General features: G+C 36.8%; 1 protein-coding gene across 1 annotated transcript; it reads left to right on the forward strand.

The window, feature by feature from the left end:
• Nucleotides 1-333: 333 nt before the first annotated feature.
• Smp_089180 (ubiquitin-specific peptidase 7 (C19 family)) lies at nucleotides 334-20,673 on the forward strand (the record flags this gene model as incomplete). Its single annotated transcript, XM_018793851.1, has 10 exons — nucleotides 334-498; nucleotides 5,054-5,212; nucleotides 6,501-6,527; nucleotides 7,992-9,221; nucleotides 11,539-11,784; nucleotides 11,905-12,050; nucleotides 14,184-14,589; nucleotides 15,749-16,180; nucleotides 17,405-17,786; nucleotides 19,161-20,673. The coding sequence occupies 10 exons, from the start codon at nucleotides 334-336 to the stop codon at nucleotides 20,162-20,164; spliced, it is 4,197 nt and encodes a 1,398-aa protein (XP_018648322.1). The 3' UTR covers nucleotides 20,165-20,673.
• Nucleotides 20,674-21,140: the final 467 nt, after the last annotated feature.

Here is a 21,140-nt window from a genome sequence, read left to right on the forward strand (position 1 = left end):
CCATAAACAGCCTGTCAGCGAGCACCTGGGATAACCGTATACCAAGTTTTGTGTTTAAATGTGCTTAGACATTGGTGTGGCTGAACCACCTTATTGATTTTTATCTCCCACTAAATTCTGTATTACTGTTATTGTCTGTCGTTTCCCCCTTTTCGGTGAATTTTTCGAAGTATCTGTCGCTGAATTATTGGTTAAGTAGTGATCTATGTTAACTTATTGTTTTAAAAGTATCAGGTCTGGCTTCTACTGAATACTAAATATTTTAAAGACCGATGTTACTTTCATTTTCAGATTATTTCAGTTCACTGTTGGTGCTTTCCAAGGACCACTTGAATGTCTCACAAACAAGGGAAATTGAGTCCTAATACTCCCCAAACGAACCCAAATGCTATTGACCGTAATGCGGGCCTGCATGCACTGGAATATGAAGAAGCTATGGAAGTCGAACAACCCTTGAGTGATACTTCAGAACACGATCCATCCTCAGATGCAAGTCAGGTGATTGATCACAAATTAACTTTTTAAATCATATGCTTCCGTGCTATCACTAATTTATCCATAACATTACAGTTTATTTGATAGTTATACGTACACGGACTTTAAGTTTTATTTCTTTGTTTACAACGTAAGTATCAATTACCCATATTGCAACCTTTATAGTCGAATCTCGAGTTCGCTGTTGTAAGGGCTTGAACTTCCTAATAAAACTGAATAGCAAAATATCCTTTATGCATACTTTCTGTCGCGAACATCGTTCGCACTTAGTTCGAATGATAAGCCAACAAAATTGATAGTCGGCAGCTGTCTAAAGGCTCATTAAAACTCTAGTGATAAGTTGTTATAAGGAAATTTCCTCTTGCTTGATATGGAAAAAGTAATTGTTGGTTGTTTTTATGACAGTGTTAGTCTTTCATTCATTTGTAAATACACAAATAACCCATGGTCATAATTTTTTGATTGAATACTTTATAAGTAATGACTTCGATTTTTCGGTATGTTTTAATAATCAATCAACTAGTGGTTTAGCCTTCATAAGTCTCACTTGGATTTGAGGAGCGGTTTCGTGGCTAAATTCTTATAGAAGCAATTTCATTCATTCCAATATGTCATCAGTTAGTTAAGCCGTCACAACAAATACGGAGTGTAATATTGTTACGAAAAGTTACTTTGATCCCTTGATACTGCGAGATTAATTGCATGAGTCACCTATTTTCTTACAAGATTTCACTTTTGAACCTCGAAACATGCTAAATAACCCGGATTCGTTACTAGCAGTGACTAACTTAAGTGTGGTTTTCGTATAATAATCTTCTTGTATCCACGACACCAGAATTAATGCTGGCTGGGTTCTAACAATCCGGTGCTTAGTACCGATATCTATTATTTTGACCTGCTTAGCAGCTGTCATATCTACTTCAGAGATCTCGTGGATATGTCGCATAATTTAAAATTAATTCTCGTAACAGAATGGTTGAGTAAAAAACCTTAAAGAAATGAAAACACTGAACGTTCATTCTCTAACTTGATATTCAATGGTGTACTCACAAGCCTATACGAAATTGAATTCAGGTTCTCCATGTTACAGTGAGTACAATACCACTGAGCTGCCGAATCAATATCCGTTTGTTTTCGTTTTCATGTTTCAGTCATTCTTCATTTAGCGTTAAACCGTCATATTTCCAGATTATTCAACTCCATATGTCATAGTTCATTACCAGAACCTCACAAATTCCGTTTCAAAACTAGTTGCTAGCTAGCCCATAATTACTGTGGGACGATGGCTTGATGACTACTGTATTTGGTCACTGAGCTACTTCCATGTTACACAACAACTGTTATTTTTGTTTTTGATGATCTTGTATACTTCTAAAAGTGTTTACGTGATAAGTTGGCATTAACTGGAGAACCGTTACGTGATACAGAATTGTCTTGTCTTAGTGTGAGAGTCATAAACAGTTCTCGCTCTTGGCCATCAAATTAGCTTTGGATTGTTCTGTTCGCTCTGAAATAGTTTACAAGATTGTTTTTGCCATTTTTATTGAGCAGTTCCCTCTCCAGTAGCTCCGTCTTATTGGATCACATTCTTCTGGAGGAAACGCTGCGTCGATATTACGTTTTTCCATGCTGATAGACTCGATCTAGCATCTACTTGACTAACATGCTTTTATTTCACATTAGGGTAGTGATTCGGATGTGTTAAAGCATCTTCCAGCAGTTACCAGATGCAGCTGTTGTTTCCAACTAGGAATCACACTCTGACTACTAGGTTTTTCGGTGCTTACATGGAGATATTCTTACGTAAGAGCCTATATTTATCGTCAAACTCCCGGTTCTCCGGAGTAGACCGGAGTGCCTCAAGGAGTTTCAAGGGGTCTGCAGAAACTCAGTTCTTATTAGTTAGGATCTTTCGCAAACACGCAGGCGAATTTACCTGCCATTTCCATGACATGCAAATACAGTTGATTCTTATTTACGATTTTCAGTGGGTCGGTAGCTAGCCTTGAGCCTAGTTCGGTTTGGCTGCAATGGAAGCTGCAGTCAGTTCGCCTACATCAATCCATTTAGAACGATTTGTTGGCTACTGAAACGTAGGATAAACTTCGCGGATTAAGGAATGATCGTGGTTCAAATAAGTACTCCACAAGGAGCGACAGTCCTGTACACAACCATGCAAACGGCAATTAATCATGATCTGGTTAAGTCGAGTTTCGGTTTGAATTGTGTAGCAAGGATGCCAGTCTACTCCGGCGAATCGGGAGTTTAACGATAAAGATAGGCTCCTACGTAAGAACATCTGTGTAAGCACCGAGAAACCTAGTAGTCAGAGTGTGATTCTTAGTTGGGAACAGCAGCTGCATCTGCTAACTTCCGGAAGATGTTTCAGCGCATCCTAAACTCTGGCAGCTAAAAGTCTGTTGTGAGTTTAAGGATTTCTGAGGTTGATGAAGCGCTAATTATTAAGGTACAACTACTTCATGGACGATAAATATCGCTCTTCGACAGACAATTTATCTGATCTGTTACCCCAGTAAGGTCGATTAGATTGTTCTGTCCTCCATAGTCGGTGACGATTGATTCATTTAACGCTGCGGATGTCGGAAAGTAACTCTTACTTCTGAGGCGCTGCAAGTTACCATTCTCAGGTCTTGCATACACTGGTTATATCTTCACCCTCCGCTAAATGTTAGAGCACCACCATGCTCTGAGATTTTCTGTTGAAGGGTTTACTTGAGAAGTTTATCAACATCCCACAGGGTCTGTTCACAAAAATTTTAGACAGAATGAGAACATGTACCCACCTCTCTCCATTGTTCCACCTCAACTGTGGAGACTACATAACCTCACTGTTTTTACTCAACTTTATCGTCGTTGACGTTCTAGAAACATCTCTGTTGGAATTAAATTGCGATGATAGCGGTGTGGATCTATTACCTGAAGAATGACTTTTCTACTTTGGACATGTGGATGATTTTGTCTCATTATGCGATGATATACATCCATACTAATCACATTTAGTCTTTCGGGTATCCACGTGATGCGTACTATTCACCTAAATAGAAAGTACTTCTACAAGACTGGCAGAAAACTGTGCCAGCACTAATTCCTGTTGGGAACCCACTAGAAGTTTTCGAAAACTTGTGTATCTAATTAGTTATTTGTTTTGATGGCGACGTGGAAAATGAAATCAACCAACGTATAATCAAATCCAGAGCGGTTTATACCTATCCGGACCCTCTTTGGCGATGTCGTGATGTCTGGCTATATAAGGTTATGTCTACAACTCGTGGTGCAAGCATTTTTTTACTGTCTCTGCAAAACCTAGCCTCCAGGTTAAGATTGTTCGACGACTCTTCAATCGCCGTCATCTCCGAAGGATTCAGTGACAACACCAAGATAGTGATGCGGAAGTTTAGCAACATGTGTTCGGACACAGTGACTGTAATTCAGTTGGTTTTGCCATCTTGAAACACCGACTTTGGTGGATTGGACATAAACTGCGAATGTCGTCCCAGCAAATTCCATATCGTTCATTATTTGGTGACTCTGGGGGTAGTTTGAAAAAGCAAGGGTGGTCGTTGTGTGGCATGGTGCCATGGTATGAAAGTTGTACAAGACCGGTGTTCGTTGGTCCATCATGACTTCTTGGTTGTGATTATAGAAATAGTGCGACTCATCCGCTTGATACGTTTATTTATTTGATTTATTTAAACACAAATATTGGTACAAAGGGGCACCGAATACATGTGCACCACAACAGTCACTTGATTTGTGTGTGGGTTGTGATGCCGCTCGATTGCCCAAACAGAAGCAGATAGGAGGCCACATCCCGAGCCTTCAATCTAAAGGTCTGACCCGAAAGGCAGTGGAGCAACGTGAAAAGATGCAGTCCGCTCAGAATACTGGAGCTCATGTGCACCATTAGTTTGGGATCAGGGTTTTCTAACTCCCCAAGTTGGATACTCCATATCCACCAACCCGGTTGGAGCTCCGGACATTTGCTTTTCGTCCTCTCAATTTCGTAAACAACACCCCACCTCGAGAAGGCAATAAGTAAAACTTTGCTTAATAGTGGCTGTACACGCGTGACCATGTGAGAGCATTTGAAGAGGAAGAGCGGACTTTCTACACCCTTGGCCGTACCTGGGCATTTGGTACGTTATCAAACATGGCTCAAAATAGATGCTACTGAGAATTCTGCCTTAGTTTTCCTATACATTCTTCGTAGAACTAAAAGAAATTTCCTTGATTGGAAATACTTTTTCTTGATTATGCTGTTAACTGTTCGTGTTTACTTATTTTTCCTCTTAGACTGCTCTCTTTCTCTCATTTTCACCTTTGTAATGATTTTTGTATGTCACATTCTATCTTTAGTGTCCAGTTGTACCATATTTTATGTATTAAGTAAATGTATAATAACATTAAGGTAGTTGCATATCTTTCAATTTAATCATAGAAACTCCTTTGTACAGGTTATCCCACTCTTGTCTGATACTTAACTCAATGTTTTGGAGGGAACTGTTCCTAATCTCCTTATGTTGATTTCCATTTATAGGATGAACAACACCCTTGGTTTTATAATGCTAGTGTCAAAGGATGCTGCGGGACAACTTGTGAACAAACAGATGCTTCGGTTGATGCCTTTGACGAAAATGACGAAGCAAGAGCTTCAGGAGTTATTGAAGGTGTCTTCGAAAACATTTTACATCAAAAAGTATGTTTATTTCATTTTGACTGAATGTTTTGTTCATTATGTTTGTACCCTGATCCAGTGTTTGACAGATTATATTGGTGTCCTATGATTTCTACGTAGTACACTTCTACAAACTCATCACCGAAAGTTACGATGTACGCAAGGGACCCTAAACTACTTAAACGTACAAGTAATATCTGTTTAACTAATAGTTATAATTAGTGTTGCGTGGTAAAAAATTGGTGATAGACTATTCCGTTTTTATTGTATTTACGTTGATCACGAATGAAAGTCTTGGAAACCCACTAGCTAAAATGAGTTTAATATGAACTGAAACCATAGATAAAGATACTGCTAAAAGGTGTAAATGATCTGTGATGTCATTTTACCTTCATAACTTCAGTTTATAAGCCAAAATACACCTTAAGCGTTTTCAAGCATCCTGTCATGACCGACTACTTCAACCATCTCATATATCTTTTAGATGGATTGTCTACATTGACTTTTTTTTTCGTGGAATGATGGACAGCCACAGGTGTGTTCTTGAATAAAACCCACATTTACGATGTCTGCATTTCCCTTGTGAAGCCATTCACTAGTCAGTACATGATAGTTTTCAGTATAAGGTTGTGAATTGCTTGAAGTTAAGCATCAGTACTGTTGGATGGAGGCTGGGCAGTCTAGATGTTAGGCATTCAGCCTGGGACCGGAGGTCCCGGGTTCGATCCCCGCCTGTGGGGTCTTAGGTGCTCACCGTTGGGGAGTCCAATACTATTATATTGGTACAATCGGTATGTGTTGATAGTTGGGTTCATAATCTATTTATCGTAATAATCGTTTAACCATTACGGAATTTCCTGTGTACGAAGTTAGCTTCTCGCATTTTACTTAAAGACTGATGAAGGTTTTTCTCTGTCAGCCTAAAATATTTGCAAGAAATCTTGATAGCTAAAATCATTTGTTAAAAAAACGAGAACTAGAGGTTAAAATACAAAAGTCCTATTGTTGTGTTAGAAGAAACTAACTAACCACTTATTTGCTCAAGCTTACTGTACCATAAAAAACGACGTTCAAATTGGCCGTTTATCAACTATTAAGGCTTATGGGTGTTTCTAAATGAGGTTTCACTTGTCCGACCTTCATCTATAAATAGGGTCCCCCCTAAGTAATTGCGAAGGTATTATTCAGTATTCATTCATAATACTAAGTGCTTCTGTCTGCTCTTTGGTTTGAAACATTGATTCTAGGTAGTATTTATATTTTCTTTCTTACGTCCTGATTAAGAAATTTCCTTTTCAAATGTTTTCAGCAAAGTGCCGCACGTGGAGATGTTCGCGTAAGTGTTTTCTATGTTCGACATGTTTTGGCTTTTCTCATTAATTTTTGATTATTTTTGAACAATATAGAAAAAAACAGTCAGTTGCCCGCCGTTCGGAACTTGGTACATCTATCTGTCGGCTCAATTCGCCAAACTGATTCATCAAAGCAAGATAAAACTGTCTAGGTATATGCTAAATTAGAAGTAGTAATAGTATCAGCAGTAATAGGAAAAATTAGACACAAACAATATCACTGAAGATAAAAAGAATGAATTCACAGAACAAAAGATAATTTTAAAACTTATGATCGATGAGGAGACAGAGTGAATACATCTGTACTATTTTAACCGGTTCTGAGCCATGTTGCCCAGCGTCTCTGGTCGTTGGCTATGATAACTGAGCGAACTCCAACCGGGTAGCATGTGGCTACTAAGGGTGCTAGCAATATGTGACAGTGTGTATAAGTGCACAGAACACGATGTCTGATTCCACTAGTTTATCTAGTTATCGTATCATTTATGACTTGTAAGCCTATTTTTTATTCTCTCTTATACTTCTGAGAGGCCAAAGTTGTATTAGCCGTCGTACAGAAATGATGATATTCTCCGATGTGCTATATTAGGATAAGTTTTTCCTGGTGTTTTCACAGCGGAGTATATAATACGATATTACCTAAAATGCTCCCGCTTACATAGTGGACCTAACCTCTGGAAAGACACGATTGTATTTTGATAGCGCGCTGATATTAATATTGATAATCAATAAAGATCGGTATTAGACTACCTAATTAACAAGTTCGGCATGTGAAGTAAAGAGTAATTTTCGGTCAGTGAGCATACACTACCAAGTTAAAAAGATACAAGTTTGGAAATCTTAAGGCAGAACAACAGTCCAACTGGAGTTTAAAGTGGTACAGACCAATAGAAGCAAAGTAAAATTGCAGTTACTAAGACAAAGACATACAGAAGTACCGATTCACCTACTTACCACTTCGTTTCAAATAGAATAGCAACTCTATATTCATTAACCACAGAAATTAGGCTTGTACATATAAATTGAAGAATAATAATGAGTAATCATTATTATACAGTACTTCATTATGTGATATAAATTTTAGAACTGGTTATACCCACTGATTTTTATTGTTTACACTTAAATGTAACAGCATAGTTTTCATCTTTCACCAGAATAGTGTATAACTGTCGCCACTGAACTTATGTGTTTTGCAAGTAAATACATGTATATGTATTTAAAGATTTTCATTATGTTAGAAGGTATATGTTATAACCCTTCGTTTTTCACCTGTAGTAGTTTCTGTGATTATTATGAAAATATGACAGTCTATGAATACTAATTCTAGTAAATGAATATCAAAGTGGAGTTTCTCAGTCTTACAAAACAATCTTTTGTAAATATTTACTTCTGTCAAATGAATTTTAGTAACTGCAAGATCTCTGTAATTTTAATCCCCCTTTTTTAAGGTGGTTCGAGGATCAGGAATGATTCGTTGTCTCCCGTGGAAAATACTTGTGATTTTTCATCCAGCGGACGGCCAGTCGACAATTGGTGTTTTTGTACAGTGTAATGCAGACAGCGAATCTCTAACCTGGAGTTGTACTGCCAAAGCAACTATTCAGTTAGTTGCTCAGAGACCGAATTGCAAGAATAAAGAAATGAAAATTCAGCATACTTTCACGCATAAGGAAAACGACTGGGGTTTCCAACAATTTATTAGTTATGACGAGTTGCTTAATCCAGAGAGAGGTTTCTTATCTCCAACAGAACCGAAAGATACAATTATTATCCGAGCTCATATTAAAGCTGATGCTCCTCACGGTGCTGACTGGGATTCCAAACGCCACACTGGATTTGTTGGGCTGAAAAATCAGGGCGCTACTTGCTACCTAAATTCTCTCCTTCAAGCATTGTATTGCACAAATAAATTACGACGTGCAGTATTTTTAATGCCAACGGAAAGTGATGATGCCCAAACAAGTGTACCTCTGGCTCTGCAGCGAGTATTTTATGAATTACAGTTTAGTAGTCGTGCTGTAGGCACTAAAAAGTTGACTCGCAGCTTTGGTTGGGCTACTTTAGACTCATTTATGCAACATGATGCTCAAGAATTATGTCGGGTTTTACTGGACAACTTGGAAAACAAAATGAAAGGCACTTCAGTCGAGGATGTTATACCCGGACTATTTTGTGGGAAAATGCTTTCTTATATAAATTGTATCAACGTTCCTTATTCTTCTAAGAGAGAAGAAAATTTCTATGATATCCAACTTAAAGTTAACGGAAATCGTTCTGTTTATGACGCTTTCAATGAATATATTGCCAAAGAAACCCTCTCTCAAGATAATAAATATGATGCTGGTGCCTATGGGCTCCAAGAAGCTGAAAAAGGTGTTATATTCACACGATTTCCGCCGGTATTGTATCTACAACTAATGCGTTTTCAGTATGACTTCGTTGCTGACACAAATATCAAACTAAATGATCGGTTTGAATTTCCACCTATTCTTAAGCTGGATCAGTTTTTGGCTGAACCAAAGCCATCTACTTACAAACTTCACGCTGTACTTGTGCACTCTGGTGATAATCATGGTGGTCATTATGTTGTATATATAAATCCAGCGCTAAATGGCATATGGTATCAGTTTGACGATGATGTTGTTTCACGTTGCTCACCCCGTGATGCTATCGATATGGTAAGTTTTGTAACGTTTTATTCATTTGGCATTAACTCTCATGATGGTTTAGTTTTGGTTTGCTGTTTGTAGCCACTGCTACTAGGTTCGAAAACAACCTGTTTATTGAAAAAACCCCATATAAATATAGACGATTTTAATCCAGTCTTTTTCCTTTGAGAAATGCAATCGATTTTAGTTGAACATGTATTCATCTTTTTGCTTATTTAGTATTCAAGTGTTCTCTTTTCAATGCTTATACTATTGGTAGTGAAAGTAATTTAAATCATTGTCTGACTCCAAAACAGTAATAGATTCAAAGTATTCGTCTTGGCTAACTGATCCCGAAATCTTACTCTTAGTTTACTGTGGATATATGTTTCAAGTGTATGTGATACTTAGGTTTAATGCCGTTTGTCTACCTTGCATCTGGATAATTATGTAAGATTCACATAAGGCTTATGACACATGCATTCATGTTGTCTGTTATGAAAACAATGATCTTGAGTGCTGTTAGAGGTATGAGGGTGGTTATCACTTCCCAGTCGCCCACATTGTGAAAGGTTTCTTCTAGAGGTACGTGAAAAGGAAAATTGGATTAGAAGTTGTCTTAGTGACCTGAGAGCGTGACCGCAGTGCCCAAGGGACAACTGCTTGAGGTCGGTCACACACGACCTTTTTGTGGGTAGTTTTTGTGTTAGCTCCTTACTTGTTGGGACCTTACCACCGGAGACGCATGTCCGTGGGATATGGCGAGGTGTGCATTTTTAGGGTCGACCTTTCTAACCCCACCCCTCCTTGTGGGTAAGTAGCATCGCTATTATGCTGGTTGTCTGAAGGAAACACCTTACTGCTGTCACAGCTCTGTACAGTCAGCAGTACGACTACACCTTCGGACCTTGGATTTGCTGCTTTTAGTCTTACCACTCTTCAACTGACCTTTCTGGGATGCTAGTGTAGTGTGTGCTATTGATGTCGATAGATATAAGTAATATGTATCGTCAATCAAAAGTAAAATGCCTGGCGTCAGAAGGTTAAGAAGATCAAAAAAAAGAGAACGAGAACAAAGAATGATTGGTGTGGAAACAAAAGATTATTTATTTATTTATTTAAACACATATATATTGGTACAAAAGGGCACCAGGTACATATGCGCCACACTATTTGTGTGTGTGGGCTGTGATACTGCCCGGGTGCCCAAACCGAAGCAGGTGGTTTTCTTAGGGGGCCACACCCCGAGCCTTTGACCAAAAGGTCTGATCCACAAGGCAGTGGAGCATCGTGAGGAGATGCAGTCCCATGGTAGCCGTTGACCAATGACAGGTTCGTCCGCCATTCGTTCCATCAGGATACTGGAGCCCATGTGCACCATTGGTTTGGAATGAGGGTTTTCCAACTCCCCTAGGTGGACCCTCCGTGTCCACCAACCCGGTTAAAGCGCCGGACATTCGCTTTTCGTCCTCTCACTTTCGTAAACAACACCCCCGCCACGAGAAGGCAGTGAGTAGGACTTCCCTGGCAGAGGCTATATATTCGCTGGCCATGTGCGAGCATTTCGAGAGGGAGAGTAGACTCTCCCCACTCTCGGCCGTACCAGGGCATTTGGGGGCAAAAGAACAATGAAGTCTGAGATGATTGATTGACAATTTGTAAATGAAGTATTTACTATATCGTTCTCAGATTTTACTAAAATGTTCTGTAATTTTGTGTTCAAATACATTCGATTATCCCCACTTATGTAGGGGGGGGGAACCTTGTTCTAGCCAGTATAGCTCGATTGGTTCATTACGATAGGCAAAGACGACCAATACGTCAAGTTAGCGGCAACGGTCGGGAATGTTAGTAAAGTGGAGTATTGTTCAGTTGTCAAATAAATAATCGAGTTAGGAAGTTTTGAACTTGCCCTAATATTAGGATAGACTTTTTCTATTCACCCAACAACATAGTTTACTGTTCTTGTGTCTAGTAGCACAGTATTGCTCTGTGATTTTGTTTCCACGTATTTGGTTTTGGGGCTCAATTAACATCCTAGCTGAGTTATGTTAGCTTTATTAAAGTATTTTAGTATCAAATCATGATCACATCACTTAACAGAATTCGGTAATTTTCTCATTTGTTGATAATTGCTGAAACAACTAGGTTTTAAAGATGGCATTTTGTCGATTATTTCATATTTTCATTCATTGGGTTCATAGTGCATTGTTCTAAAGTGTACACGAACGTTTCATTTATATGAATAACTTAGTTATTGATATACGTCTGAACTGCATGTGCTTTTTTATAGAATTATATATACTCACACTTTTGATTGATTATAATCATACTTATTTTATTCCAGAATTTTGGAGGTAGTGATGATCCTGATATGCGTCTTTGCACGAACGCTTATATGCTTGTGTATATCGCAGATTCCGCTAAAGATGATGTTCTATGCCCTGTTTCCGAGATAGACATTCCTGAGACATTACGCGAGCGATTCATGGATGAACAAAAAATGGATGAGGCTAAAAGAAAACAAAAAGAAAAGGTTCATTTGTATGTCGCTATTCAGTTAATACTTGAAGAGGACTTTTATGGTTGGCAAGTACGTCAGCTAAATTTGATTGTATATTTCTTAATTTCAGATGTATTTCACTTTCACTATCTTTCATTTGTTTTTAGCACTTTCAATAAAACTAATCCATGGTATTGTTTCGAATTTTAGGGTCCAGATTTGTGTAGTCAGGAGTTATTGCCAAGTCGGATGTTACGCGTCCAAAAACAAACTATTCGTCCAAAATTATTGGAAGATGTGGCTAGTGTGTTGCATTATCAGCCTGAAGGAATACGTTTGTGGCGGTTTCAACCTCGGTAGGTCCGTTTTTGTTACTAATCAAACTGCATTTTCAGCGAGGCAAATATTACTTTCGATGACATCATTTTCTGAAGCTGTATAATCGTATTTATAGGTAATTTTTACATGTAGTAGTACATAGTAAATTATCAAAGTCAAAATTATGGGGTGGATCTCTACAACGGTCGATATGCAAAAACCTACCGGGGACGAGCAGTATACAGATTTCAAGAGTTTGGCGCCACCGAGGAAGATAAATTTAGCCCATTCTTTGTTCTCAAGAGTCAGACAAATGTGCACTGAAAACACATTTAACTATGAGTTGAATATAATTCGAAAAATACTTTTGGATAATGGTTTCTCGTTGAGGTTGGTTGGTAGTAATTTAAAACCGAAACGTAAAGTTTAAAGTACTGCACTTTCAAAAATAATTTTATTCTTGAATACAATGGAAATCCATCTAACCTTTGTTTTAACAGAACATCGAAAAAGTGGAATTCCGAATTCGACTCCGATTGTGTTATAAACGTAATCAAGTGATGGCAGTCATTGAACTCTTATATTAAGGTCACTATCTTCGTCACAGATGATAAAGATATCATTCATTTATTTCTCGAAAAAATAAAATTTGCTTGCTTCTGTGGAGCAGGTTACATTAGGCGCACAGAGCGTGCACTTGGTTAATGAATATCCAGCTCTATCTTGGATGGTTATCTTAAAGGAAATGCAAATCAATCAATAGTTCGATTTTTAAACACTAGGTCAATCCTGGTCATAGCTCACCACGAAAATCGTCGTTCAAAAATCATCTGTCTGGTGAAGAGAACTGGCTCAACATAGGTTTGGGTCAGAAATTTGTTCACAGCTAAGACTATAGCTATTGAACACTTCGAACTTGACCTCTGTGTTTAAAAAAGTCATGTTCTATCCCTTATTCTTTTGTATTCTTAGCATCGCTCCAAATTTTACAAATCGTAAGTGATAATTATTATCTTGTGTGGCGCATGTATATCTGGTGCCCCCTTGTACCAATATTTATGTGTTCAAATAAATAGAAATAGAAATTATTACCTTACTCTTCTCATTTACGAAGTAGTTAGTTATCTTTTGCTTTTATTCTACAAACTTTTACATAACTTCAGCTTTTGCTGTGTCCGCGGGAGATTATGGGTCACTTCTGGGAACTATTTATGGACTGTTATTTATATATATATATAACTATTAAGTAACTAGATTATATACATTTAAATTTCTCTTACTATAAGCTTTCATCTGACCTATTGGCTACTATTATATGACTTAATATTCTTAAGTTATTCCTAATTTATTAGTTACAGTATCACACTCACAGCCACTTTTGGCCTGATCTTGTACAATTGTTATTTTCTATTTTATGGTATGATGCGGTGTGGTTTGCTTGTGTATAAACCAAGTATGTCTGAAATATTCGATTCATTCAGTGGAATTTGAAATTGTGTTTTGGTCTCTAACGGACGGGGCTGGGCAAGAAAAACCTTTAAGGACTCTGAGTTGATTTTAGACTATTCGTACAGCTTAACACGCCGTTGGTTTAGCACAGTGTCAAGGTTATATAAGTCTATGTTTCTAATTGGCTATTTAGTCACGTGATATTTGACGGAGCTTAGGACATAACAACTTTGCTAAATAATGAAATACTCGTTTTATTCTATACCTAAAAATTCTTGATTATGTTATACAACATAACTACATTTTCATTGATTTTCACATCCGATACTTGAATAAGTTTGATTGTCTTTGATAATTTTGTAACACTCCTCTATTTTACTATGCACTACTGCATTTAAAAACTACCTATAAATACGATTATACAGCTTCAGAAAATGATGTCGTCGCTGAAAAGTCTTCATCCTTTTTAATGAATCAATGGGTTTTTTTTTCAAAATTGCATTTCTGTTTTTAAAATTTAGTAAAAATACTTAGTTTTTGATAGGATTATTCATATGATATTTTGTATCTTCTTGGTGAACAGCGTATATCCACAAGCAAAATTCCATAACGTAGTTGATGTTTATAAACGGAAATGCTAAAGCAAATATCAAAAAACATTTTTACACGTTTCTATGTTCACCGAAAGTTATGTAGTTTGCTTCTATTTTTTTCACCATTAGACGTAAGAACATGCCTACTCACCTAATTGAACTTTGTGATAATCAACCATTATGCGCTATGAAAGATGCTCTCATATTTTTTGTTCAGTCTGATACTTCGACTAATTCAGTTATTCCTCGTCTGGATAAAGAACAAACTGTGATAGATCGACACTTGTTTTTCCTCAAATATTTCGATCCATTCACTTGGACGTCAACCTTTTGTGGCCACGTGGAAATTCGCAGAGACGAGTCGTTGAGGATTATTGAACCAATAGCTCGAGAACGGGTTGGATTACCTTCTAATTGTAAATTAATGTTTTTCCAAGATGATGCGAAATCTTTGATATCTGAAATTACACAACTTGATATCCCAATATCTAAAATGTATAAACGCGATATCCAAGGACAAATTTTGTACTTTCAAGTTAGTTACCTTTATTGTTCAATCTTTTGCATATACCTACATTTCAATGCTCATTGTATGGTTTTGTGATTCCGTTCAAATGCATGAGGAAACGAATAATGAAACCTTGCTTTTATTTCCCAGTCGCTAGCTCAAGTGATCTTGGTGTAATTTGTTGTAAATCTATTGTTCATAGTTCTGTTGAATATCCAAACGTTTACGAACATTTAGAACGGTGATCTGTTTACAGTTGCAGATCTTTCTGAATCTTTCCACATATTTGCATTAGTTTAGAAAAAAATCAAGAAACTAGATTGAAAATGTGTACTTTATATGAACAACGTTAACCAAGATCTCTGTGTTACAATATAATCTTACTCAGCTTTTTGTTTAATGCATTTAGCACCAGATTGAACCTTACTTCTTGTTTAGGCTTTTAGATAGTATTTTAGATTAAATTTAGTTCACTAACTTGCGAGTTTCAATTACATTATCTCACGGCATTAATGATAAACATTATTTATAAACTGTCACAACTGAGACTAAATGACGTATTACCAAACTCATATGCTAGTTACCATTACAGCCACAATTTACCAAATAAAGTACTCATTAGTCAAAGAATACCATGGCTATCACACCAAAATGAAATTGCAAACTAATAGTCGGGTACAGCGTCATATTAATTAATTAATTGATAATAAGTTGAGTTCTCTACTTATTAAAGCTACTTATTATGACCAAGTACTGACGATGAATTTTTGTGAATCTCATGTCTTAAATATATAGAATATGCGCATTGAATCACTGAAAAAGTCATACATATTTGCATTGTTTTTTATAAACCAAACGTAAAACTGCTCATCCAACTTATTAGAAACCCCTGATAATCCACTTCAAAATGTACTTTCAGTGTGCAAATTCTAACAAAGATGTCTTTTTCATCTGTTTTCTGTGTACGTCACAGTATCAGCTGAGTGCAGTGTTTTTCATTTGTTCGTTTACCCTGGGAATTCGTGACTCAAAAGTAGTATCTTATAATTTACCAGAGTAACTATTTGTAGCGATACTGAAATAAAGTTACATAGCTTGCTTTGTATTGTTATGTTTATTGGATTCATTATATTCAGTGGGATGGACATATTATTTTTCAGAAACTTTCTAATCGTCTTTTTTTTAGGCTAAATCAATGAACTGCTCAATCCCATTACCCTTTGGATTGATGGAAACTACTGAGGTGGGGAAAGAAGCGTTGAGCAGTTTAGTAGATGATGCGAATGTTTTGTCATCTGTTGAAAGTCCTCTTCTTACTGAAAACAGCCAGGTTACTGGGATGAATGGTATAGTCACTCCTTCACATATCGTGGACGATAACGTTAGTGGTAACGCAGATGTTTGCAGAGATATTTCAGAGTCTTCTGTTGTCTCGTTATCGAATATTGATTCTATTACTTTGCATAAAATGGCTACTTTCCCAGCAGTAGCTGGCAATAAATCTCGATCTTGTATGAATCTAATGGGTCAACCGATTGCGGCAGATTTACAAACACAAACAATCTCATCTGCAGAAAAATTGACGATTTTTGATTACTTCAGCAGTTATATACGTCAGGTGTGCTTAATAGATTTTATGTTTAAGATTTTTACAAATAGTATTTTAGTTATAAATAATTTACTAGTAAGTAATCATTTTATTACATTTCAATGGTCTTGTTTTTTGTGTAAGTTGTCCAGAATTAAAATAGCAATCTGGTTGGATAATTAGTTCGTAGTACATGATTTAAAACTGTAACATTTGCTTCAACATACGCATCATTATTGATGATTTCAAGAATTTTTGAAAAATTCAAACTCAAGTTTTAACCATTAACGTAACATATCCAATAAGATGTTTATTATTCTACATCAACCATGATAATCGTGACCATTACATCATTGAATGCATATATTCTAAGTCAGTCTTGAAATTCGCCTGTTTGTGTTACATATAGTAGGGAAACCTACCATAAATGTTACATAAAATCTTCTAGGTAATGTTTATCAGATGTTTCTATATGTTTTTTATGTGTTGATTTGAAATAATTCATTATTCATCGTAATAGGTTGTAGCAGAATGGTGTATTTAAGAAAAGACGTTGTTTCAGGGTTAAGTATATACTTTTGTTATTATTTAGGTTCCCAATTATTCTTATTACCTGTACGATTGTAAATTCTGTATGCTATAATGAAATTCTTAAAAAATTGACTTTCTAGTTCTTAATCATTTTATTGTAGAGTTAAAATTAATTTTGTATGCAAATCCATATACATTCATATATATCATCATGAAATGTGCTAGTTTCCATCGTTTTAATTGGAAACTCACTTAAATTTTAGCTGATTAAATTGAAGTATTTAAAGCACTATTCTGAACGTAATGGAGGAGTGTGAAATACACGAACGAATGTTTCGTTCTAGTTTAGATCTCTTCAGTATTGCTCATCAACAGCCTCTCCAGGAGCCCTAGACTGGAACGAAGCAACTTCTCAGCACTCTTTGCTTTCCAGTGGTTTCGCATCTGATGGCAGTCCGTGACAATGACTATCTTCAAATTTGACTTATCTTTCACAAACCCGGTTAACTTGAATTTAAAGTGTTACGAAATCTATATACAGGGTATTATAACATTACTTATTAGTTCGTAACTGTAACGCCTAAACAAGTAATCGAAGGCGATTCTTCGGCGAAGTACTCTTCATTTTTCTAACATTCTATAAGGATTACCAAATAAGTTAACATAAACGTAATGACGCTTATTCTTTAAGGGTAAAACTCTAAGTATCCCTTTTTCTTGTAGTTCGAAATATTGTTGGTGGATAAGCTTAGACCTCAGGACGCTGGGATTCTCATTCAGGTGTCAGCTGACCTTACGTATTGGGAATTCGCCAATGTTGCTGCAGCTTACTTATCAACGCAAAGTAACCGTCTTCAATTTTTCCGTTCACAACAAGGATTTGGGAATGCGACAGATGCTGTTAATGCACCAATTTATGTCTCACCCGTCTCCACTGGGACTGGTGTCGCTGGAAGTGAACTTGCATCTCCACCTATCAATTCAGAAACTACAGAGAATAATTGTGGCAATAACAACGTCTGTTCTGTAGAGAGTGGGGGTGTAGGAGTTACAGGAACCCGTGGATCACCAATTCATCCTCATTTGTTAACAGCCAAATCATCTGGTAAGTTAGGGGAAACGTCAGTACAAGATAATCATTTTTATTTTTTAATATGTCTCGATGGTTTATCCTGAATTCATGCATCATTTTCTGTAAATACAACACTTGTTTCTACCACAGATGTTTCTCATTGTTGCTCTTGTTTCACACTATCCGTTCCACTTCTTTTTACGTTGAGTCGCTGTCTTCAAAATCGGATAGTGATTATTTACTTAAAGTCACAGTATATGTTATAGTGACTCCTGAAGCCTGGTAGCTTTCAACATGACACGTTTACTTATCCGAATTGTAGAAAACATGAATTTATACCTGGCTTTACGTTGTTTCTGATTGACATATTAGGTACTGTTCTACTAAATTTATAGTTTTGGCTATTAGCATGCATAGTGTCTTGGTGGTTAGGACGTCTGACTTTCAGCTATTAAGTACCATATTAGGACCCCGCGATACTTCGGTTTAAAAAACCATGTAATATCATTAGCCTTTACCCTCTGAATGAATCTCATATCTAAGTAAAGTACCTAATGAATGAGCGAATTATTTAGGCAAAGATCAAATCACCAACATTATTGTGGAGATCATAAATGATAACTTTTGATACACATTGAACATTTAGCTCTTACAACTTATACTGTAATTTGTAGGAAAGATGCCCGGTTTTTAAGCTTATATTTACGGAATTGTTTGCTCTTTGGACAAATACCCACCTGGTTTCTAAGATGCCTTATCCAGACTAGTCGGTTTTTGAAACCAAGGTTTTCGAGATTTCATCTACTATCCTTTCTATGTTGTCAACTACACATGGTGCCAGGTCATTAAATTACTGTTGTCGACTTGTGGTTCTCAATTTAGGGAGAAAAGAGGACACAGTGGTTTTGGTCCTCATTCTCCTGTTATCTTGTTGATATTTGAAATGTATTGGAATTACATATAATGTATTATTAAATTTTGTTAAATATAAAAAAGACGTATTCGTCTGAGCCAATGAAGTTTTAGCGCTCAATAGTTTTTCTCCAACCGTCCATGTACATTATACCTCACCCAACCATACTGTAGTAAGAGAACTGAACTCGATTTTCGCTTCTATAGAATATGGATTTTCTTTCAGGAAAAGTTTGATATTGTTAGCTTTTCGTATTTCACTGTGTATGCAGAAAATTAGTCCATGTGGTAGCTTATGTATGTGTGTAAGTTATACAGACAAACTCTTTTTCAAAATTCTATCTTGGACTGTTTTCGTTACTAAAACAGTTTGAATAATATAGTTAACGTTACACAAGTACTTCAGCCATTACAATGGGTAACGTGATTTATTGTTTTTCTTGTTTGTTTCAAGTTTCCCAACGTCGTCACCCTACTTAAATTCACTTGTGGCAGCCGCAGCCGCTCAGGGTTTGATGCGAGAACCTCCCGGCCCCGCAATCAGCTCATCATATTCTGGTACATTGCAAGAATTTTTCCTTCCGTTTACTGTTGCACCTACGAATACTTCGTGGGCTTCTGATGTTGGTGGTATTGGGCCAGGTTTGGTTAACAGCGGAAATACATTGTCAGGAACTGGTGGAAATACTCCCACTCCAGATCGCTTCCCAATACCGCTTAATCGTTACTGTGGTGCTGTGACTGTTAGTCGTTCTCCTTTGGGTCCTGTTACTTCTTCCCCACCTCGTCGTGTGTACTACGCACATCTGGCTATCCGAATTGATGAACTCGAAACAATGCGTCAAGTTCGTGTGATTTATGTTGGGCAAAAATTATCTGAAAAGGCAGAATTAATTCTTTCAGTACCCCAGAATGGTTTAGTCTTAGATCTTTTAAAAGAAGCTGCTCGTCATTTAGTCTTGCCTCCTGGTGGTTCTGGCCAACTGCGTTTACTCAAAATCTCTCGTAATCGAATTATACAAGAGTATCCTCCAACACAAAAACTTTCACTCATACCTGAATCTGCTGTGTTCCCTCAAACATATGCAGGGTCGTCTCCCATTCATAGTCTTCGGATTGAAGAAATTCCTCTTGACGAAATAAACTTGAAGCCTGACGAAACTGTAGTGTACGTTTCTCATTTTGACAAAGCTTTCACAGAAACCTTCGGGGTGCCGTTCACTGTACGCATTCGAGATGGAGAGAATTACACTGCAGTGCGTGAGCGTATACGTAAGCGACTAGAAGTACCTGAGAAGGAGTTTGACCGTTGGCGATTCGCTGTAATTTACCCAACCGAGGGCGCTTACATCCCGAATGAAGGGGATCCCACAGTGCAGATAAAAAGGTTTACTCACTATTGTCTTCCTGAAAGTCGCCCATGGTTGGGAATTGATCATAAGCCATCTAAACGTCCTCGTTATGCTCCAAATGAGAAACCTATCAAGATTCATAATTAAAAAATTCATTCATTGATTTGTTCGAAATATATCTTCACTTCGTTTCTTGAGCGACTTAGTTTTGAGGATACTCTTTCCTTCAGTTATTTGCAGGCTAACTGTAAAACCAGTGACTTTTAACCAGCTTTTCATATTGCCAGTTGTGGATGACTTTCATAAGCTTCGTTAACATATTTATAGGTTCGATGGATTATCTTTTTCACATTGTCAGTACTTTGAATAATTATCTAGTACTCTTCAGTGCTTGTGTTTGTCACTTTCACTGTGGCAATATTCATGTAATTTCTTAGCTTTGCTGTTTGTATTGTGCATATGAGACAAATGTGATGCTCTCAAATGCTCAAGATTCTTCGTACCTATTTTGAATTAAGTTGAGCTTGTCCACCGTCTACAACACTAATTATGCCGTAAAGTGTTGTTGTCTAACTGTCAACCAAATTTATGAATTACTTCGAAGCATTTTAGATCAATTGTATTGAATAAAATTTATCTGCACAGAAAATCTGATATTATTTATTTGTACTTGTTTGCTTTGTTTGAACTAATCATTTTCATATCCTTCAGTTAGTTTTTGAGCTACATACGTTAAGTGTTTCTCAGCCAGTCAGTTCATAGCTCTGACTTATTATCCCCTAATTTCTCCAGCTTATCTGCATATACTAATAGGCAATGGTTTGTTTCATTGGGAATTAGTTTTATTGTTGCTACATCTGGTTTGCGTACAGATGTATAGCATAGAAATTCTAGGTGTATCGTTTTATTAATACTAAAAGCTATTTGACTTCAGCATCTAATCTACTTCTAGTAAAGTAAAAGTGTTTGACCACAATAGGTGATGTGGGTTCGCTTTGGTTTAAAATAACATTCTAAAAAATGTTGGAATTCTGATTGATATCATTTGAATGTTGAATTAATTGTTATTTTTGTGATAATTTTTATCTCAAGATAAATGATAAGAAGGTTGTAGACCTTAGGC

Source organism: Schistosoma mansoni, chromosome 1 (assembly GCF_000237925.1).
Source record: "Schistosoma mansoni strain Puerto Rico chromosome 1, complete genome".
Lineage (NCBI taxonomy): Eukaryota > Metazoa > Platyhelminthes > Trematoda > Strigeidida > Schistosomatidae > Schistosoma > Schistosoma mansoni.